The sequence below is a fragment of the Acomys russatus genome, chromosome 17 (assembly GCF_903995435.1).
Source record: "Acomys russatus chromosome 17, mAcoRus1.1, whole genome shotgun sequence".
Lineage (NCBI taxonomy): Eukaryota > Metazoa > Chordata > Mammalia > Rodentia > Muridae > Acomys > Acomys russatus.
In genome coordinates, this window is record NC_067153.1 from 25,296,036 (window position 1) to 25,316,881 (window position 20,846).

The 20,846-nt window shown below is 43.2% G+C and overlaps 1 protein-coding gene across 1 annotated transcript in view; it reads left to right on the plus strand.

Annotated features, from left to right (window-relative positions):
* Window positions 1-20,846, plus strand: part of Anxa13 (annexin A13) — a 75,454-nt gene that overhangs the window by 6,162 nt on the left and 48,446 nt on the right. Inside the window, exon 2 of the mRNA XM_051160519.1 lies at window positions 8,797-8,909. Within this exon, the coding sequence (XP_051016476.1) occupies window positions 8,797-8,909 (113 nt within the window). The remainder of the gene's footprint in view (window positions 1-8,796; window positions 8,910-20,846) is intronic.

Genomic DNA, 20,846 nt, shown 5'->3' on the forward strand with positions numbered 1-20,846 from the left:
AGAGATCAAATCTAATAAGAGCAGAAGTGTTCTGTGACCTCTATAAGTGAGATGTGAGTGACAGATATGGACCATGATTGGCTGTGGCTGCAACTGATTCTGGGAAAATGTCAGTGGCTGATTCTTGGCTGTGAAAGCATTTGCTCCTCACTTCACAGAAATGTGAGATTCTCCTTCCTGGAGCTTTAACTTATGACGTCTTTTAAGAAACTATACAACCATAGTATACATTAATTTTTATACTTTTATTTTCCATAATTATTTCAATATAGAAAGTCTTTTAAATCATATACTTGGCTTAAAAACATATGCTCAGGGAAGCAAAAATCAGTTAAAATTAATTTAAAAGTCCAAAGATTTCCATATTGCCTTTGAGAAAATACAAATTGCTATAAAGAAACCCAAGGTTTAGCATTGGAATGTGAAACAGTTTTTGAGTCTCAGCCAGCTAGCCATGTTGAAAGCTGGGCTTGGAAAGCAGGACCTTTCAGAATTCACTCAGATCTTGAGATGAAGCAGGAAAGAGCATGCTGCCTTCAGGGTATCCCAAAACTTACCAGTGGAAGTCATTGCCCCAAAGAGATGACAGCATGTGAACAGAGGCCAAAGCCACTCTTTCAGGCAATAGAGTTAGGACACACACACATACACACACACACACACACACACACACACACACACACACACACACACACTCATGTACACCAACCCCTGTTACCTGTGCAGTAAGAGCACAAGGAAAATGCCCCAGAAAATGCAGCAGCAGATTTTCTTGGGTATGGAAACAGTTATGCAGGGCCATCATCAACCCCTAAATGATGACCTGGTTTAATGTGGACAAAGACCTATTTTCTGCACAGGAGATAAAGGTGAGCTTGAATTTAAGTGACAGTCCTTCATTATCTGTGTTCTGAGACATCAGTATCACAGGGCAAGACCTCAGGGACATCAGAGTCTTGGAGGGTTGGACAAGGAAGGTTTCCATGGACACATAGAAAGAGAAATAACTCAGAGGACTCCAAGTATGACTTCTATATGAGAGGACTTCAAATTTCTAAATTTAGAGTCTGTGTGGCTCCTTTTGACAGATAATTCTGACCAATCTTATGAAAAGCTAAGAATCAAGGCCATTTCACAGACACCATTCATGAGATTAATGTGAAATATGTGATTTATTTCCACGTGTAAAAAAGTGCATTCGTTATATTTAGGGATAATGGGAACTATCTCATCCTATATATACAGGGGAAAGAGAACACAAAACTCCTTCTCACACTCTGTGTTAATCCCAAGCCTCACAGACCAGCAATAGAAAGAATATTACGACTGATTCTTTTCTACTGGCAACTTCTGACTCCTGAGTCTAGAAATTAAATTCAGCCAATAAACATCAATTTAATGAATAGATATAGTTTTCCAGCAAATGTGGACTAAGTTTCAATGTGCCAACCACTCTGCTAAGCATTTAGGTAGGGCACAAAGCAAGTAGGCTCGAGAATCCAGGTATGTGATTTAATAGGCTGTAAAGTGTAAGGTAGGAGTGGCTCAAGATGCTAGCACAAGGAAATAAATCTTCTCATTAAAGACTCACGGAAAAAGTGGCTTTTCTGCCAAGCATTAATGCTGGGGTAGATCAGAACCACATATGAAAGGACTTTTTGCTGCCAAGGAATTATACCGACGATAACATGAATGGCAGTAACACAAGGAACATTTTCTTAAAATAGCCAAGGATGGTACACGCCTATAACCACACAACTCAAGAGGCTGAGCCAGGTGGGTTATGGGTTTGAAGAAGCTTGGTTTACATAATGAGATTGTTGTGTCGAGAAAACAACATGGACAGACAGAGTGATGCTGCTTCTAGACTCAATTCAGTGCTTTTAGGAACAGAAGCTCACCTGAGAGAGAATTTATGATTTATTCTTGACAGTCTCACATAGCCCAGGCTAGCCTTGAATTACTGATCCTCCTGCCTCCACCTCTCAAGTTTAGGAATTATAAGCGCATTACCAAGATGGGTTAAGTTTAAGTCTTTCCTTTAGCAATTCAACTGAGTTCTCTCTCTCTCTCTCTCTCTCTCTCTCTCTCTCTCTCTCTCTCTCTCTCTCTCTCTCTCTAATTCTGCTTTCCTTTAAAAACCTATGAACATATTCAAGTAGACGGCATGAACTTAGTTTAAAATCTGTCCTACATTTAAATGAAGCTAACAACAGCAGCAATAAAACTTTGATATGTCTACACACTAAGTCAAGAAAAAAACCTACTGCCTTAAATATTTAAAACAATTGATGATACTATATTTTAAGTTTCTTGCCAAGCTATAAATGCCAAATATGCTTGCCTCCAGTGTGGCCACTGGATTCTAGAACAATAAGAAGCTGGCTGTTCAGTTTATAAGTAAGCCACAAAGTTAAAGATTTACTGCATATTGCATGAAAACCTAGTAGCTGGTACAAGCTGGTACAGTCTATTTATTACTGATATGAGACACTGGACACACCTTATGAGCAAATAATGGTATGATACTGTGGGAGTATACATTCCTGAGCTAGTTGGTCATGTCACTTCATCACAGTGACAATTACTTAATGGGATCCTTAGAGACCACACTATTCTCTAGATTAGTATTTCTTCCCAGGTGGGAGTTTTGTTCCCAGGACACACTTTTCAGTGTCTGAAGATATTTCCTGATGTTGAAACAGAAAGAAGCCTGTCTTGATAGCACACAGCTATATCCTTAGCACTTTGGAGGTAGAGGAAGCAGGGTTGTAAATTAAAGGTCATCCCTGGCTACATAGTAAATTTAAATTCAGCCCCAACTATATTCAATACTATCTCAAAAAATAATAATCAAGTGGATGCTAACCTACAACTCACAAGACAGTCTACAAACAACAAATTTTCTGGCCCCAAATGCCCATAATGCCAAATAAGGCCCTTGTTCTAGACAATAAAGCCATGATAACTGGCATGAAAATGAGCACCCCAAGCCTTGACCCTGATCCCAGCTCAGTCCTGAAGATATCAGGTCAGTCTTCTCATAGGAGGCCATCTCCACCCAGTGGTGTGGTGGTCAGAAGAGTTCTGGCTGCGGTTCTTACCCTCCTCTAGTTCTTTAGCTGGGGCAGGAGGCGGTCAGCACTAGGCTTAGGTTTTCCATACACAAATAGAGGACAATGCCAGCATCTGTCTCAAAAGCTTGGTGTGACATTTAAACAAACACATCTAAAGTGGTTAGAATGGACTGGCTCAGAGCTGGGAATCCAATCCAAGTTCTCTGCAAGAGCACTAAGTGCTATTGACAGCTGGACAATCTCTGTAACCACCCACCTTAGCTTTTAAGACAGAATCTCTCCCTGGGACGTGGAACTCACCACATGGGCTAGGCTGGCTTGCCAGTGAGCCCCACGGACCCTCCTGCTCACCTCTCCTGCTCTAAGCTTTCAAGCAGTCACCACTGTGCCCAACTTTGTAAAGCCTGGGATCAGAAGGATCAAACTTGTGTGACCATGACAACAAGGTAAATATTTGACTGTCTGAGCCACCACCCCAGCCCAAATTCCAGAGTCTTCAACTGTCTCCTCTCTTTACCCCTTCTCACTGGAAGGCTTGTTTGAGAGACAGGAGAGAACTGACTGTCTTCTCCCATGTGGCAATAGTCAGATTCCAAGACACCCTCTTCTGCTAGCTTTCCAAGAGGCAACTGTATTCCCTGATTAAAGCATACTAACTCAGTTCAATATTTTTGCTTGTATTATTTCTATATGTATGAATGTCTTGCCTACATGTAAGTATGTGTACCACATGCATGACTGGCACCCCTGGAGGCCAGAAGAGGGCATCAGATCACCTGGACCTGGAGTTATGGATGTGATAAGCCACCATGTGGGTGCTGGAATCCAACCTGGGTTCTCTGCAAGATCAACAGTGCTCTTAACCACTGAGCCATTTTTCCACCCCCATCCCCGAGTTGTTTCATCTTTTATCAACACCATTTTGTCTGACTATTGCATACTTCTCCTTGTAGGTCCTACTATAAGGTCGACTCTTTCTGGAAGCCTTTCCCCATCCTTCCTTTTTTACCTTCCCCCCGCCCCCAGCTCTGCCCACTCCTTAGCCCATCCTCATTAGGTTAGGCAAATTGCACCTGGGCTAAAAACTCCACCCACTTAAAAAATAGTCTCTTAGCCCTAGTCTTCTAAAGTATAGATGGATACATTAACATGCTAGTGTGGCAGAGTGGGAGGTGGGAGGAATGGTGCACACTCCTAGAACAAGAGTGAAGTGGACGAATGTGAGGCAGAGAAGAACAAAAGTAAATGTTACTGAGAAGGCTATATATAGCTTCTCAGGAAAGATCAGCTTCTTCATCCTGTGTGACATCTATCCAGAGCACTATGAAAATGGTTACCAGGAAGATGAAGGTGTCTATGGATTGGTTCCCCACATCCCCCCGCCCAACCTCCTGTTGGACAAATTTTGAATGCTGAGATACTAACTCTTCTCACCCAAATGAGTTTCCTGGTGTGTATAGGCCGCAACAGAGCTGCCTGTCCCACAGCACCACCATGTTGCATGAAAGGGTGCTGCTCAACAGTTACCAGGGGATGGTCACTTACACACGTGCCCTTCCCTAGCACACAGCACAGAGAAGGAAAGGAGGGAGGTGGACTTTCTTTATAGGCAGACAAAGTGAAGCAACAACAGGAACGTTTGCCTCCGGAATCTCTAGGTGCACCAGTGTGGCAGAAGACACCAAAGTGTGTAATGTGAAGACAGGATAAAATAGAGGTAATAAAGGACTGTTACAGACAAGAGCTGTTCCAGAAGTTGGAAAAGGAGAAACAGTCCAAGGATGATAGTTGCCAAGGGGCATGGCATGCAGAGATGGGGCATGGCAACTTAAAAGTATCAAACCTATCCTTCGGATCAATGCACACCTTGACCAACCCAACAGCACGCTGACTTCTGGCCTTTGCTTGCATCTCCAGCTCTCCCAGTCTTCTCAGTAAGAGTCACAGAGCAACCTCGCTCTGGATGTGTGGTGTAGACAAGTTAAACAGCAAGTGTGTGTGATATCTAAAATCAGGCATCTGGAGTCTCCCTGCTTGCTAAAAGCTGATCTCATGCTTATGCTGAGCCCTTACATTTTTAAAAAGGTTTTCACATATCTGTTCAATCAAAGCCATTTCTTTTAGAAGTCTTTTCTGTACAGCTCATTTCTAAGGAAGCTTGCCACCATAATCCCTCTGCAATGGAGTTGCAATTAAGAAAACCATCATATAGAAAAGGGTCCAGAGGTTCACAATAGTGCTGCAAACACCAAGATGGCCTTGTTTGTTTTATACATTTGAACGCTCCTTCATTATCGATATTGATAAATGTATGTGAGCAAATGTAAATTTCTTTACATCAATACATTGGTGAGCACCGAGGTGGTTTCCCTCCCTCAGATGCTGTGAACATGAAAATGGAGATTTCCTTATATGAAATAAGACAGACATGGGAAGAGAAGCATTGCATGATCTCACTCACATGTAGGTGTGTGTGTAGGTGTGTGTGTGTGTGTGTGTGTGTGTGTGTGTGTGTGTGTGTGTCTGTGTGTCTGTGTGTGTGTTGGGTGGGGAGAGACCAGAGATCAGCATGTTCAAATGTCTTCCTCGGTAACTATCCATCTTATTTTTTTTTAATGTTCTTTTGCCTAACCTGGAGCTCTTCTCTTTGCTCACACTGGCTGGCCATGGGCTAGAGGGATCTACCTGTTCCTACCTCACCCCCAGTGCTGGAGCTACAGGCACACACTGCCACACCCAGATTTTCTATGGGCTCGGAATATCCAAGCTCATGTCCTCATGCATATAGATATTTTTAAAAATCATCAAATAAAATGAAACAGAGGATAGAACCCTAGTTGTTGAGTTCAAGAGAACAGAGAGGTGAGAGATGTAGGTCAAAGGTTATGAATTTCTAGTTATGTAGAATGAATGAACCTAGAAATCTAATTGATGTTCAACTTAAGGACCAGAGCAATTACTATTGTATTATTCTCTGGAAAACTTTCTAGGAGACGGTTTTAGGAGCTCTAACCACACCCAAAAGTGTAGTTATGCGAGATGATGGATGACTTTACTTGTGGTTTACTGCAGTAGTCATCTCCCTATGCTTATGTAGGTAGAAACAGACTGATGTATAATTTAAATACATACTAATTAAAAACTTTAGATGGGCTGGAGGATGACTCAGTGATTGAAGCTCTAGCCAGATCAATGTGAGGACCAGAGATCGGATACCCAGAGCCCACTTATTTGTGGCTGATTTGTGCCAGCTTCAGGAGGTGGAGATAGGGCATCCCTAGAGGAAGCTAGCTAGCAAGACCAGCCAGATTAGCAAGCTATGGGTTCGACTAAGAGACCTTGCCTCAATGAAAAAGGTGAAAGAGTGATGGAGGGTGATTCCTGGTATCAAACTTGGACGTCTACATGCACGCGCATACACACACACACACACACACACACACACACACACACACACAAGAATACATATCCACATGTGTGTGTGCGTGCGCGGGTGCACACACACACACACACACACACACACTTTTTGGGAGACAGGGTTTCTCTGTGTAGACTTAGTTTGTCCTGGACTTGCTTTGTAGATCAGGCTGGCCTCGAACTCATACAATTTGCCTGCCTCTGCCTCCCTGAGTGCTGGGATTAAAGGCATGCGCTACCATGCCTGGATCCATATACTCATATTTGCTAGGAGGAAAAATGGTCTGGTTTTGACCATTATCTTCTACAACCCTGTAATACATAAGCAATATTTGTCCAAGTGTGTGTTTGTGTGGTCAGCTGTCTGTTAAGCCTTCCCTGGCTGCATAGCAGCAGGCTAGACACCTTACACACCTCCAACCGCTAATGCCTTTTAAGAGGTTTCATGTTTCTAGCCACTTACCATGACCCCCCCAATGAAAACCCATGAACCGTCAACACACTCCTTTCAAGGTGATGACAAACTTAAGAATCGGGTTAAAAGAGAAAATTTAAAAAGTAAGATCTAAGAAGTAAAATAAATCATCGGTCTGATCTATTCCCAGCAATATTTGATCTGTTTGTTGTTTCCCGCATTCCGACTCTGAGTCTCAGCACTAAGGAAATGACAGGAAGCCTTGGTCCTCTGTAATAAGCCATGTGCCCCCTCCTCATTGCACCATTTGCCAATGACATTTGCACCAGTGCATTCGTCAGCGAGTCATTTATTGCTTCCTGCCTCATTAATCATTTGTCTATTATTGCTCAGTATGCCTGATATCACAACTTCCTCCAACCTCCATGGAGAGAGCATCCGGGAGCACGCCTCCCATCTGCAGCGGATTCCAGAGAGAGTTTTGTGGAACTGTTCAGCTTGGGGCTCCCAAGTGGAGCCCACACAGGCTGTGTGTGTCAGGAGGACAGGGGTGGCCTCGCAGGGAATTTCCAATGTGTGCTTTCTTCACAAAGTGCTGAGCTCAGCTGGGCCAGCAGCACAGAGCCAAAGCATAGGGAAGTTCAAAAGACAAGAAATTCTTATCTCAGGCAACCCAACCCCAAGGTCCCTTCATAAAGTGAAACATTTTGAACATAGATCAGGCCTTTTAAAGCCATAAAAAATCACAAGAGTCGTCTGCAAATGGGGCCGTCGCCTCTCACTTGTCGGCATTGTTTTGCATAGAATCATGAACCAAAAAGTCAGCAACAAATACTCCTCTGTGGCACAGCACTGCAGGTGAGGGAGCACAGTTTCTGAGCCTAATACAGTATTGATGTAAATACTTCTCAGCAAGAAAGGGGCTCGGTGAATGCTCCTAGTTGGGGTCACAGAACCCAAGTGACCTTGCAATGGAAGCGGGTTCATACGCCATCTGGTCTATTCTTTTGTTTTAGAGCTATAAACATGGAAGCTGTAAATGGAATGGACTTACTGGTCATTACTCAGCTAACAACAGAAACTAACAGAGGTGTAATGAGGGTTGCTGGAGACAGAGAGAGAGAGAGGGAGGGAGAGAGGGAGAGAGAGAGAGAGAGAGAGAGAGAGAGAGAGAGAGAGAGAGAGAGAGAGAGAGAGAGAGAGAGGAGTGAGGTTCCCCCGGGGACCCCCGGCCAGCCACCTGTTCTTCCTCATTCCCACCAAGCCAACACTGATTCTCATCAAACCTCTTTGCCTAAATCAAACCAAACTGGTTGATTTTAAAAGTTAAATCAATTAAGAATTTATTTATATTAACTTTAAAAGTAAAATTACCCGGGATAAGGTGGCTTCTGTTCAAGTGATACATGTACTTCTAATATAAATTTTTTTAAAAAATTAAAAACCCAGTAAGGCTAGTTATAAAAAATAAAGTATATTTTGGATGCTTTGCTCTCTTCATAGGACGCAACCCCAAGGGCAGCTGTCTTCTCCTGGTCTCTCATCTTGCTTTCTGGGTTCCACAGTCTCCTGTGCTTGCTGGTCCCCGGTCCTTTGCAGTCTCCACTTCTTACAAGGCGTAAGCACTGGCAGACTGAATGCTGTCTCCAGTGCACTCCTGCTGCTGGCCTTCCCCAGCCCATCCTTATCTTCTCTCTTCCCTCTATCCAGAGCAACACCACCCTGGCTTTTGTCATCTGCAGCACAGCACCGACTCCCAACTTATCTCTAGCCCAGGGTCATTCCACTCCATGGTGGTTTGATGTCTCTCCCTGAGTGTCTAACACAAGCTGCGGACTTAACACAAAACCAAAGCCTTTATCTCCCTGCGCCACAATCTTTCCCTAGCTTTCTTCTTCGCGGCGGCAGTGAATGTCAACGCCTCCCGGGAGACAGCTGAGACAAGTCCTGCAGGGACACACCCTCCACTGGTTTCCTCTGGGTCCTCTTTGATCACTTTGGTAACATCCAAATGGAAGCATTTTTTTTTTTTTTTTATCTAAACTAAACAAATTCCTCAGCCTCATTTTAACATTGCTCACAGCCCCTCAAGATACCACCGCCCAAACCAGCTCCTCATCACTTCAGTGGCAGCTGCCATTCCCCAGGCCACCCCTGCCTGTCCCCAAGTCTCTTCCCTCCCCTGCCACTGCACTAATCTCAAGGTAAGATCCTCCTCCTCCTGCCTTCTGATCTCGGTTCATCTCTCCTGTTCTTTTCACTTTCCTCACCTGCTTAACATTGTTTTTTCTTCTTCTTTCATTTATTTAGTTAGTTAGCTAGCTAGTTAGCTAACTAGTTAGCAAATTTCTCTGCTACAGTAGTTATTTCTTTATTGAGCCAATTTACCATCACACCCACCCTTCTTTGATTAAGATGGTGCTAATTTCTTCCAAGCAACACCCCTCACCCACTCTCTGGAGGGTTGGGTCAACCTACAGCTGCAGTGGCAGCTGTGACCCCAAGTCCTCACAACCTAGTGCTGTCCCCTCCACCTCCCATCTCTCCCCCCTCCCCATCCCAGCAGTGGAGACCAGTTCAGAGATGAGCCTGAGCTCCAGTTAGAAGCCAGTTAGAGTATCAGATCAGGACACATGTTCAAACATACAGGAAAGGGAAGCTTTTGTTTTCTTTCTAATAGTCTTGGAATTGAGAGAATAAAAAATGAGACTCCAAAGGGGGTAGATATCTGTCCCTTGAGTCAGAAAGATGAGGTCTTGCTCTTTGCTTCCCATAACAGAAACCCAAGAAGCCTGGGAGAAATGACTCTAACTTAAGTACCAGTCCAAAGTATGGGGCTTTGTTCTCTCAGTGTTTGTTTCTGAAGAAAAATGTAAACTTGAGCATTTTCGCGATATGGATGCATTATTTTTCCCTTTGGGAGGTGTCACGTTCGTGCCTGCCTGTCAGTCACATGTCCTATATAGTTCAACAGCAGCCCTCACATAGGCTAAGTTCTCGCTCACACACCCCGGAGCTAAAGGAAGCATTTTATTATGTGAGACTTGGGGTGTGTGGCTTTCAGGGTGTTCACTGTTGGAAAGTGCAGAAGTAGAGATGCTACTGCTTCCAGCAAGTGCAGTCCCTTCCTGCCAACATCAGCACTTTTGTCTTTGTCACATAACAATTTTTATCAAATTTTTATCTGTTTGCAGACATGTGGGTACAGAATGTGTCGAGCAGTAACCCTTTCCCCATTTTGGGGGCTTCATTAGCAAACATGAAGAGGAAAGCGTAATCAAACATGACAGAAACCCTGACACTTTGCTTTGGTTTATGTGGAGGAAGAGGCTAGGGTGGACTGCATAGCGACACTGCACGACGGGAATATTATTTAGTCTCTCTGCACTAAGAAAGACAGAGCCAGTGCTCAACTTTGGGAAACTGGTCTGTGTACACTCTGCTATTTTAACTAATACTAGGTGGCTATAAAGGAGCCTCAGACATTTATGGTCTTACTATGGTAAGTTGAGAACTGTCCGTACTTACTGAGAGACAGCTGCTCTCCTAAGTGCTGAGGGAACTACAGTGGACAAAAAAAAAAAAAAAAAAAAACAAAAAAAACAAAAAAACAAAAAAAAAAAAAAACAAAAAACCCTTGTCCTCCTAAGGTTTGTCCCAGTGAGGTAAAGAAAGATAAATGAAAATACTGTTTTCCTTCCTTTTACCATCACTGTGACAAGAATCCCTGACAAGGCACCTTTGACCCAGTTTCAGAAGGTTCATCTCGTCACCACAGGGAGGCCATGGTGGAGCCATAGCTGGCTACTTCGTGGGTTACTTTCTCTCTTCCATCCTTCTCTACCTCTTTATTTCTTCCCTTTCATCCCCCTAACGCTAGATAGGAGAGAAAAGAAGGGTAGAGGGGAACGGGGTGTCATTATCCTTAGACTACTTCCTGCTGATTTGGGATGCTCCTTGGGGTTACGTTTTTTGTTCACCAGCAGGGTATCTAATTTCTTCTTCTCATTTCTTTGTGCACAACTACTTGGCAACTCACAACCAACAGCGTCCAGCTACCAACCAGCCACCCCCTATTGGGGTTCCAGCACTTATATATCCTCTGAGAAGTCCCCAGAATCCCAAAGGTCACACAATCACATAAATTCTCTGCAGCGGGCAAAACAAGCCCCTGATACAACACAAAGCAAATCGTAGTCAGCTACTGCAAAGCAGCCCCGTATATTCCCATAACATTTCTATGTTTTTTAGAGAAATCAAAATGACACAGTTCTCACTACAGCACGGGGGTGGGGGTGGGGGAAGCAGAGTGTTCACATCGTGGCTGACATGGAGCAGAGAAGAGGGAACACAGGAAGAAGGCAGAGTAGGGACAGATCCTAGGACATACGAGTGACTCATCGCCTTCCTACCTTTATCCCCTTCAGTGATACTATCTTATCATGGCTTCCTTGGGGGACTAAGCCACTGATTAGGTCTAATCAGATGTGGAAATCTCCTCACAGACACACCTGAAGTGAGCTTCACTAATCTCCTAGGTGTCTCTTAATCCACTTAACTATCAACAAATACATTGTGGTCATCCAGTTTCCCCTCTTATGTATAAAGGGATGGAGGTGGAGAGGTGTAGGGATAAGCTATGATCTAAAAGGGAGCGACTAGGAATGCAGTAGGGGGAGGAAGGTGAGTTAATGAAGAGTAATAGGGATGAATATAATCAAAATATCATATGTATCTGTCATAATTAACTCTTTGGTTTTAAATAATTACTATACTAAAAAAAATTCAACTGAGGGCTTATGGGTAGAGCATTTGTCTAGTATGTGAATGGCTCTGGGCTCAATCCCTGGTACCACTTAAAAAATGAAATTGAAACACCACATACTGATCTGATGATAGTTAAGTCCAAGGGAAAAGATCAGCAAGTGTGCGAGAGCTTTAGAAGGAGTCGTAATGTCTCATCAGAGGCCTAGAGGGACAGAAGTTCAAGCCATAGAGACAACTGCAGGTAGAGTCTACTGGGCAGAGGAAACAGCATGTGCAAAAGTGCTGAGGCCTGTGTGCAGCCGCTGCAAGGGACAGTGAGGAGGCACATCCAACTAGAGCACACAGCATAAAGGGAAAAGAATGGGAGAGAGGACCATGGGAGTCAGGGGGACACTGGACGTTACAGGGCCTATAAGGACATAAAGGCTGACTCTCCTGGAGAGCAAGGGGAAGCCACTGGAGGGTAATAGGCAGGAGAGCAATACAACCTCCAGTGTTCACAGGCTCACTTGTCCTCCATGGTGAACAGAGATAGAAATGTGGTGACATGTTAGCGCAACAGTCCCGGAGGACTACTGTGGTGTTGGGACTGTGGAAGGAACAAGGTGGCCAGATCCCCACTCTACCAGTCACCACAACAACCTAGACACTCCCACACATTGCCAACAGCGCCTCCCCCTGGTGTGCAGTGTCTCCATTTTTATGAATCCTCAAAATCCAAAAGACCAAATAAGTTAAGTCCTCTCTGTTACACAGCACCTATTAAAATTTATAATAACTAAATACTTATAATAATACAGGAAAATTATGCTTCCATCACTGGGCCAGTGATCTTTACTCCTGCAGATTATATTTCCTTATCTTTTTCTCAAAATAGTTCCCTCTCCCTAGAGTCCAGAAATCACAGAAATGCCGTTAGTCCCCAAGGCTGCAGCTGTTGGGTACATTCCAGCTAACTCCATCCATCTGTGGAAGGAGGGAAAAAAAAAGATACCTAGGAGAGTTTAATTTCAGCCAGATGGAAACCTGGTACATCTAGAAAATTGCAATTGTCCTTGGTGGTGGTGATCTGGAAAATTAAAAAGCTAGGTCGACTTGGCCTCTTAGCTTTTCTATCTTTCACCTCCCCGGGGCCATAAACCCATAACTGCATATCCACACGCTCACTAGCTAGGCACCCTTGAACACAACTTATCTCCACAGTGACGTGTGTATCTAATTGCTCTGTTCATTCTCCCGACCTTTGAGTTTCCAAAGTCAAAATCATAAGGGGGAGGGACCAGAAACCAACCGAGATCCCCTGGAGGTTTCTAGGAGGGGGTAACTGATGCATAGGGCATGACTTCAAAGCCACTGCTGAAGTGGGGCAGGGGTGACTGGGCCCCAAGAAGCCTGGAGCTGTCTAAGGAGACAGTGGACAATAAAGCAGAAATTAGGTGCAACAGCTGTAATAAAATAGCAAAGAGCCAGTGTGTGGGTCATGTTTGTCTTTGTGTCTTCTTCTCACTACGAGTTCTCAGAGACAGGGGTGTTTATATTACTCACACGTATCCTAGGACCTAGCACTCCTCCTGGAAGACTAACTCTTCTGGTTAGTCTCCACTCTTTGATTTCCTCCAATCGGTAGTGTTCTTGCCTATTTCTAACCTTAGCACAGCTACTTCATCCCGTCTGAAATACTATATTTTCAAATGAGAACACCTTGTCCTTTAATTCATAGTTTAAATGTTGGCTAACTATCCGGGCAATCCCAGCACATGGGGGTGAGGGTGGGGTGCGACAGAGGCAGGAGGATTGCAGCTCAAGGTGTCAACAGAAAAATGCACCTTTCACCTCAGAGGAGTAAGAGGTGATGCCAGATTCTAGAGCCAAATGAAAGTGACGACGGCCTGGGGACACCAATTGAGGGTATCCCTAATCTTGTGTTCTAGTATGGTAAGCATTCCGTGCAGCTTTTATAGCTAAAGAACATTAGAAAGTGTCAATAACAGTGCTTTTGAAACACCATGCTGACAATATCCCATAAGCAGGTCCCAGGAGAGTGGAGAGATCTCTGCTGCAGGTCTCAGACGCCCTTTGATGGATGACATAATTCCTAGCCTTTGGGTAAGTGGACAAGTCACAGAGATGCTTAGAGGGGCAGTGAGCGGCCATTAAGGAACCTAAAGAGAGCCACAATGATTTGGCCCTACTCTGCACACCTACACTATATTCCTGCCCGATAACCATGACCCATCACTGTGGCCAGCATGAGAGCTGCTAACACACTCCGTCTGTCCCCAGTGATGCAAGTGTCCCAGGATCATTATCCTGATCCCAGAGGCCTGGACAAGCAGACAGCCACAGCTACCACCCACGAGTGGCAGAGTTGGGCAAGGATCCGGGGCAGCTGTCAGGGAGAGGTCAGATTTTGCAGTCCACATCTGGTTCCCCTCTTTCTCCTTACCCTTATTATTTCTGACAACATGTCCAGGCACATGTGAGGCGTGTATTAAGAGAATGCTGGACACAGGGAGAGGGGACATCATGTCCTTTCTGAGTAGCATGTCAGAAAATGGAGTTACACTTTACATTTGGGAGAGGTGGGGAGGGTGCTTGCTTATTAATGCAAATAACAGGGTCCTGCTGTCTTCTCTGAACATGAAGTAACATTTTAATGTCATGTTTTGGATACACATTGCTTATAATTTTTAAAAATCAGCAGGAGTCTTCCGAATCCTGGCTACCTCATGGTGACTCCTGGCTGGCTAGCACTGGGACGGAATGGGGGGCAAGAGTTGGGGTTAAGGCTCTATGCATTCCCAGCCCCCCTGCCATGGCTTCAGAATGGGGCTTTTATCACCTGACACAAGTGAATTTTTGGTTTTTTGAGGCAGGGTGTCATGTAGCCAGGGTGTCCTGAAGGACATTATGGAGCCAAGTGCTGGCCTTGTACTCCTGCCTCCACCTCCCAGATTCTGGGATTAAAAGTGGGTACCACCATGCCCAGGACAGTGACCTGCACTCTGGACACACTGGGAAGGGACCTAGATCAGGCAACTGTCCTTTCCCACAGCTCATGCTACAGCAATGCTCAGTGACACTGCTCAAGGATTCCTTCCACAGATGGCATTAGCATGCGGTGTGTGCCATACTCTGGCCTGGTCCTGGGGTGTAACAGTGACTAGACCAACAAGGACCCACCTTTGGTGGATCTGGGGGGAAAAAAGATACTAAACCTAAATAAATACCAATGGGTGAGGCTGGAGGGATTGCTCAGTGGTTAGGAGCACTTGCTGCTCTTCCAGCGGGCCCAGGTTCAGTTCCCAGCACCACACCAGGTAACTCACAGCTGTCTGTAACTCCAGTTCTAGGAAGCCAGATGTTTTCTTCTAGCCTCCACAGGCACCAGGCATACATGCAGATAAAAAGTGATACACAGGAAAATTAAATATACATCTTTAAAGATACTTTTAAAGATTAAAAAATTAAACACCTGTAGGATTTTTAAAATTAATCAATTTAAATAATTTTGGTCTGGGGCTGATTGTACAGACCTATAATTACTATTACTCTGGAGGTTGAGGCAGCCTGAACTACAGGGTGAGTTCAAGCTCAGTTAGGGAACCTAGTGAAACTCTGTCTCAAAATAAAAAGTAAAAAGAGACAAGTGATTCAGTTCAGCCATATAAGGCTCACCTAGCACCCAAGGCCCTCACTTCAATTCCAATTACTGAGACAAATGAAAGAAAAACCTTAGAAAAACACAATATTTAAGCATCTTAATGCAGAAAAAGTATTTTCTAAGCAAGAGAAAGTAAACACTGACATTTAAACATTAAAAACTCACAATTTCCTCTCATATATATTTACATGCTCAACATAAAAATGGATCAAAGGCAATAAAAACAAAAATGAAAAACCTCATAAAAATAGCTGTTCTACTTGGCAATGGCAATAATACTTTTATTATAAAGTGTTTTATGACTAGAAATGCAAAGACTGGTAACACAAACTGAAAACAGGAGTATGAGCAAGCAAACAGTAGGAAAGTTTACAAAAGAGCTCTAAGGGAATTGAATATATTACTTCAAAGATATTAAATAAAAGAAATATAAATTAAATTACCATTCTTCCTTTTTGAAATTGACAGAAGTGAAAAGTTGGGCCGTGTGAATGCCAGCAGCAAGCAGGACCAAGCAATGTATGCCATCATAGGTTGTCGGTTTTATCTTTTAAACACTAGGCCTCTGGGTCAGCTGACCCTCAACAGTAGTACAACATTCTAATGCCTATGTCGAAGATATCTTGACAACAACTACTAGAATTTTAAGCTCTTGTCCTGTTTGATAAGCAATCTCATTTCAAAATTCAACAAATAGACAAATAAAAACCAAAGACATAAGACATTTATGCAGAAAATCCAAAACAACCTAAATGAACTGTAGTGGTGGACTAATTAATAAGGCTGAGTTCATGCCCGTTACAGAAGAGCATCTCTTTAGTATAGGATGCATGGCAGGCATAGAGCAAAAGGCATCATGAAAGCCTTTTGTTGTAGGTTCACATACCAAGATTGGAAGATAGATAGGTAGATAGATATAGTCGATAGATAACAGATAGAAGACAGATATGATATAGATAGATAGGTAGATAGATAGATAGATAGATAGATAGATAGATAGATAGATAGATAGATAGACAGACTGACTTTTGGAAGGATTCATAGAATCAAGCCTCTAAAAGAGACTGAGAGAACAATAGGCTTATTTTTTGTTTGTTTTGTATTTTTTTTTTTAAGACAGGATTTCTCTGTGTAGCCTTGGCTGTCTTTGACTTGCTTTGTAGACCAGGGTGGACTCAAACTCACAGAGATCCACCTGCCTCTATTAATTTTTAAATTCAAAACCTATTTAGATTATAAAAATGATGACCCAGTACAACTCAACGTATCCACCCAAAAAATATCTGTAGTAAACAATATAATAATTATAGTGATATAAATAAAATGTAGTTTTCAGTCTCTTTGGTTAATGCCATGATGATGATAATGATGGCAGTTTTAAAGACAGGGTCTCATTATGTAGCATTGGCTGGGCTAGAACTCACTGTATAGAGCAGGCTGACCTTGAACTCACAGAGATCTGCCTCCCCAAGTGCTGAGATTAGAGGTGTGTGCCTCCATATCCAGCAATGCTTTTATTATGTAAAAAATGAACACACACACACACACACACACAAATACAAGAATAACTTGGGGCTGTTGAGATAGATCTGTGGGTAAAAATGAGTGTTGCCAAGCCTGACCACCTTAGTTTGATGCTCCCTCAGACACACATATCAGAAGGAGAGAACTGACTTACAAGTTGTCTTCTGATCGGCATATGCTGTCTGTGACATACACAGAGAGAGAGAGAGAGCGGGGGGGGGGGCGGCAAACAGACAGACAGACAGACAGAGACATAGAGACAGACACAGAGTAGATGATTGTAATATCAGTACTCTGGAGCTGAAGCAGGAGGATTCCTTCCAGTTCAAGACTAGTACAGGCTATATAATGAGAATCTATCTCCAAGAAGAAGGGGAAAGAAAGAATAATCTTTTCAAATTCTTTCAAATATTAGAAGTGAGGCGAGCTTAACCTTTTAGTTGTAATTAACTAATTCACCCCAAAGACTCCAAGCTCCCCTTCCTTGGGTGTATTTTCTGTGGGATGGCCTGCCTACTCAGCCTGGGTAGCTAAGGTCCATTCATAGTTATCGCCACTTCCTACCCATCCCCAACAGTGTATTCAAATCCAACATCAAAAGTTACTTATTAAACACAAGAGATACTGTGCCCTGAGAAATCCATTATAAACTTTGTCTGTGGGAGGACCAATCTCTTTCTGAACAAAGCCAAGACAGGCATCTCAGAGAAGAGGAGATGGGGAACCGCCATGTAAGTACTCACTGCCTTTGGGGATCGGTTTTCTGTTTGGTTAGCCTGTGAAAGAATTAGCTGTGGACTCGTGGCTGGTAACCTTCTGTTTCAACGCTTTAATGTTCCCCTCGTCGGGAGCACTAGCAAGAGTGTACTGTGCTTTTTCAATGTATTTGGAGTACGTGTCTCTCCCGTCAGGTAAAAAAATCATATAAGAGGGGCTTTAAAAAGGTGTTTAAAATAACACAATAAAGATTGCCTTGCAGAGAGCAAATGGCTAGCATGTGTTTGTAGAATGAATAAGTAAAGCTTTTAGTTTGTGGCAAAGTTGTACAAACCCTCATAGACTATTCCCACTCAGTTTGTGTGGCAGATAAGCTCCTGTTAAAATTGTGGGTACAGCAAGGGAAAGATGCTCCTGGAAGGCTATGTCATTTAGACTACAAGGTGAAAATCCTCCGGTGTTACTGCCCAACACCCAGATATTTGCAGTTATTCATGGAATAGAGTAAATGTTTCACTTTTCACTTCTGAAACATCTAAGCTTACAAATGTCATGTCTGAAAATGACTAAGAACTGACCGAAACACTTACCATTTGGTGTCTCTGGTGCGTGAGGCAGAGAAGAATTGAATCAGATTTTTATGCAGCAATATGGACACCTGGAACTAGTCCAGTTAGACTGAATGAGATCATGTGCAGCCACTGTAGTTTTTCATGGTGAGATTCTATATACATCATATACTTAATATAGATATTTATAGAATATGGCACTAGGGTAAAGGGAGTAAACATTCAATTTTTTTCCCTGCGAACTAGCCTTCTTTATAAGGGTTTGCCTTTACGGGTATGAAAGTATTGTTTTTAGAGGGTCATTTATTTTAAATCATATATAAATAGCTTTTTCTAGCTAGCCATGATTATGAGTTATCTATTCACTATCTTTCTCAGGAACCAAAAACTAATTATATTATAAACTCTGTAACTAGACACAAAAGTCTTCAGGAGACCAACGGCCCAATGCCTGCACTTTGTCCCTTGAAAAACCACTCCTGACTGGGGCAGTCGCCTTTTGAGATTGGAGCGGAATTGTTACAGATTTCAATTTTTAATCCCCAGGCCCCTTCTTACTCCTCTCAGGAGGCAACTGACAGTTGTCCAGAAGAGACATCCCACTCTTGGTAGCCTTGCTCCCACCCAACCACAGCCAAAAGACTTTATTTTCCTTTCAAATTATAAGATTTCTCCTAGGTGTGGAATCACCCAGCTATGGCCTTTGGCTTCAGGCTAAAAACCTCATCACAAACATGACTTACAAGTAGGGATCTCTCTGCGTCTCTGTGTCTCTGTCTGCTCTCTGTCTCTGTCTGTCTCTGTGTCTCTCTGTGTCTCTGTCTCTGTGTCTTTGTCTCTCTCTCTCTCTCTCTCCCTCTCTCTCTCTCTCTCTCTCTCTCTCTCTCTCTCTCTCTCTCTCTCTCTCACACACACACACACACACACATACACACACACACACACACAGAGGCAAAAAGCTTGTTACAATATTTGCAGCTAACTGAAGAAAATATAGCCTTCTAGTGTTCACTGTTCCCAGCAGCGTCCCATTAACAGCCCCGCCCCACACCCTATCCCCACACACATGGCCCCAAGCTAAGTTACAGTGTAACAGAGAAACTTAACAAGCCCAGATGAAGTGACTCCATTCTAAAAGAGTGGGTGCAAAAACATACTTACAGAACAAAAATATTATGCCAGAAATGGCTCAGGTTAATTGCCCTACCAAGCTTCTTGAATATGTACAAACTAAAACCCAAATGCCAAACCAGATTCACAAATTAAATACTAATAAATGCAAATCTGTGATGTTCATGTAGTGGGAGATGTTGTTTTCTTGAGTTACGTGGTCATGTGCAATCTCCAAGCGTCCCGTTTCTCGTGCTACTGTCTCTTGAGTTCCTGCAAGCCTAAAGTATGATGTGGTATGACTCGTATCTCCACTGTGCTGTCATGCTTACTCCAATCCATCTGCGAGAAAGTTTTAGTTTCGATACGTCTTGCTATGCCATTGGGCTCTGCTTTTGGCTCTAATACTTGATTTCCACAATATCTCTCTCTCTCTCTCTCTCTCTCTCTCTCTCTCTCTCTCTCTCTCTCATCTTTGTTTTATTTCCCTCATATGGCTATAAAATGAAATTTGGCTTATTCAAAATTTTAAAAATGTGTACACAAAAGCAGGCACTGAACTCATGTACCAGCACTTGCTCATCCTCATGATCCAGGGTGCTCTATGGTACGTTTTAGGTTATCATCACAATCTAATACCTAGGAAAATCATAAATTCCCAAGAACACATCCACAGACCAATATCCATATATAACTACTTGACTATTATTGCAAAATCAAGAGAAAAATGGCCAGGAAATACATTTTCTAAGTACTGACATCTGGAACTTCGCCATTCCAGAAACTGAAGAATACTGCTGCTTCTTACTTTCCTTTTCCCTCCCCATTAGTGATTTTATTTCTTTTTTATATCCATATTATGAGCATACATGCTATGGTGCATGCATGGAAGTCTGAGGACAACTTTGTGGAGTCAGTTTTCTCTTTCCACCTTGACATGCCTTCCAAGATCTAACTCAGGTCTCCAGGCTTTCACCACAGGCACTTTTGCCCACTGAGCCATCTCACCAGTCCTGATTTTCTTTCTCCCCCGTCTCCATTTTTTGTACTAAAGATATCATTCTTGCTGACTAACCTGTTTGAATAGTAGTAACCAAGACCCTGGATTAGTATCATCACACTGACTCAAAGAGTTTGTGTTACCTAAGTTGGTCCCTATGCTGTAGAGCATCACACATTGAAAAGTAAGATACATCGAACACCATGCTTAGGTTTAACTAGGTGGGTAATCAGTTCTGCTTTGGTGTATGGGTTATTCTCAAGAGAGCTGGTATCGAGAAAAGAAATTGAAAACTGAGCTGGCAAAGTAACAGAGATAGAAAACAAGACTCGGGAGGGGCACTAAAATGTGGAAATGCTGACAAACCCAAAAGGATGAGTGGCTTCTGGGAAATGATCTGCAATGTTGATAAAGAGAGCCTAGAAGGACAGACAGCTTTGCTGTCCATTGGGCCCTTGCCCTAGGAGAAGGAGCAGCATTGCCGGGACTCTTAGAAATTCGAAGCCAGGGCTGGAGAGGTGACTCAGTAAAGTGCTTGCTGCCCATGCATGAGAACCCGATGTGACAGCGAAATGCTCTGTGAGCA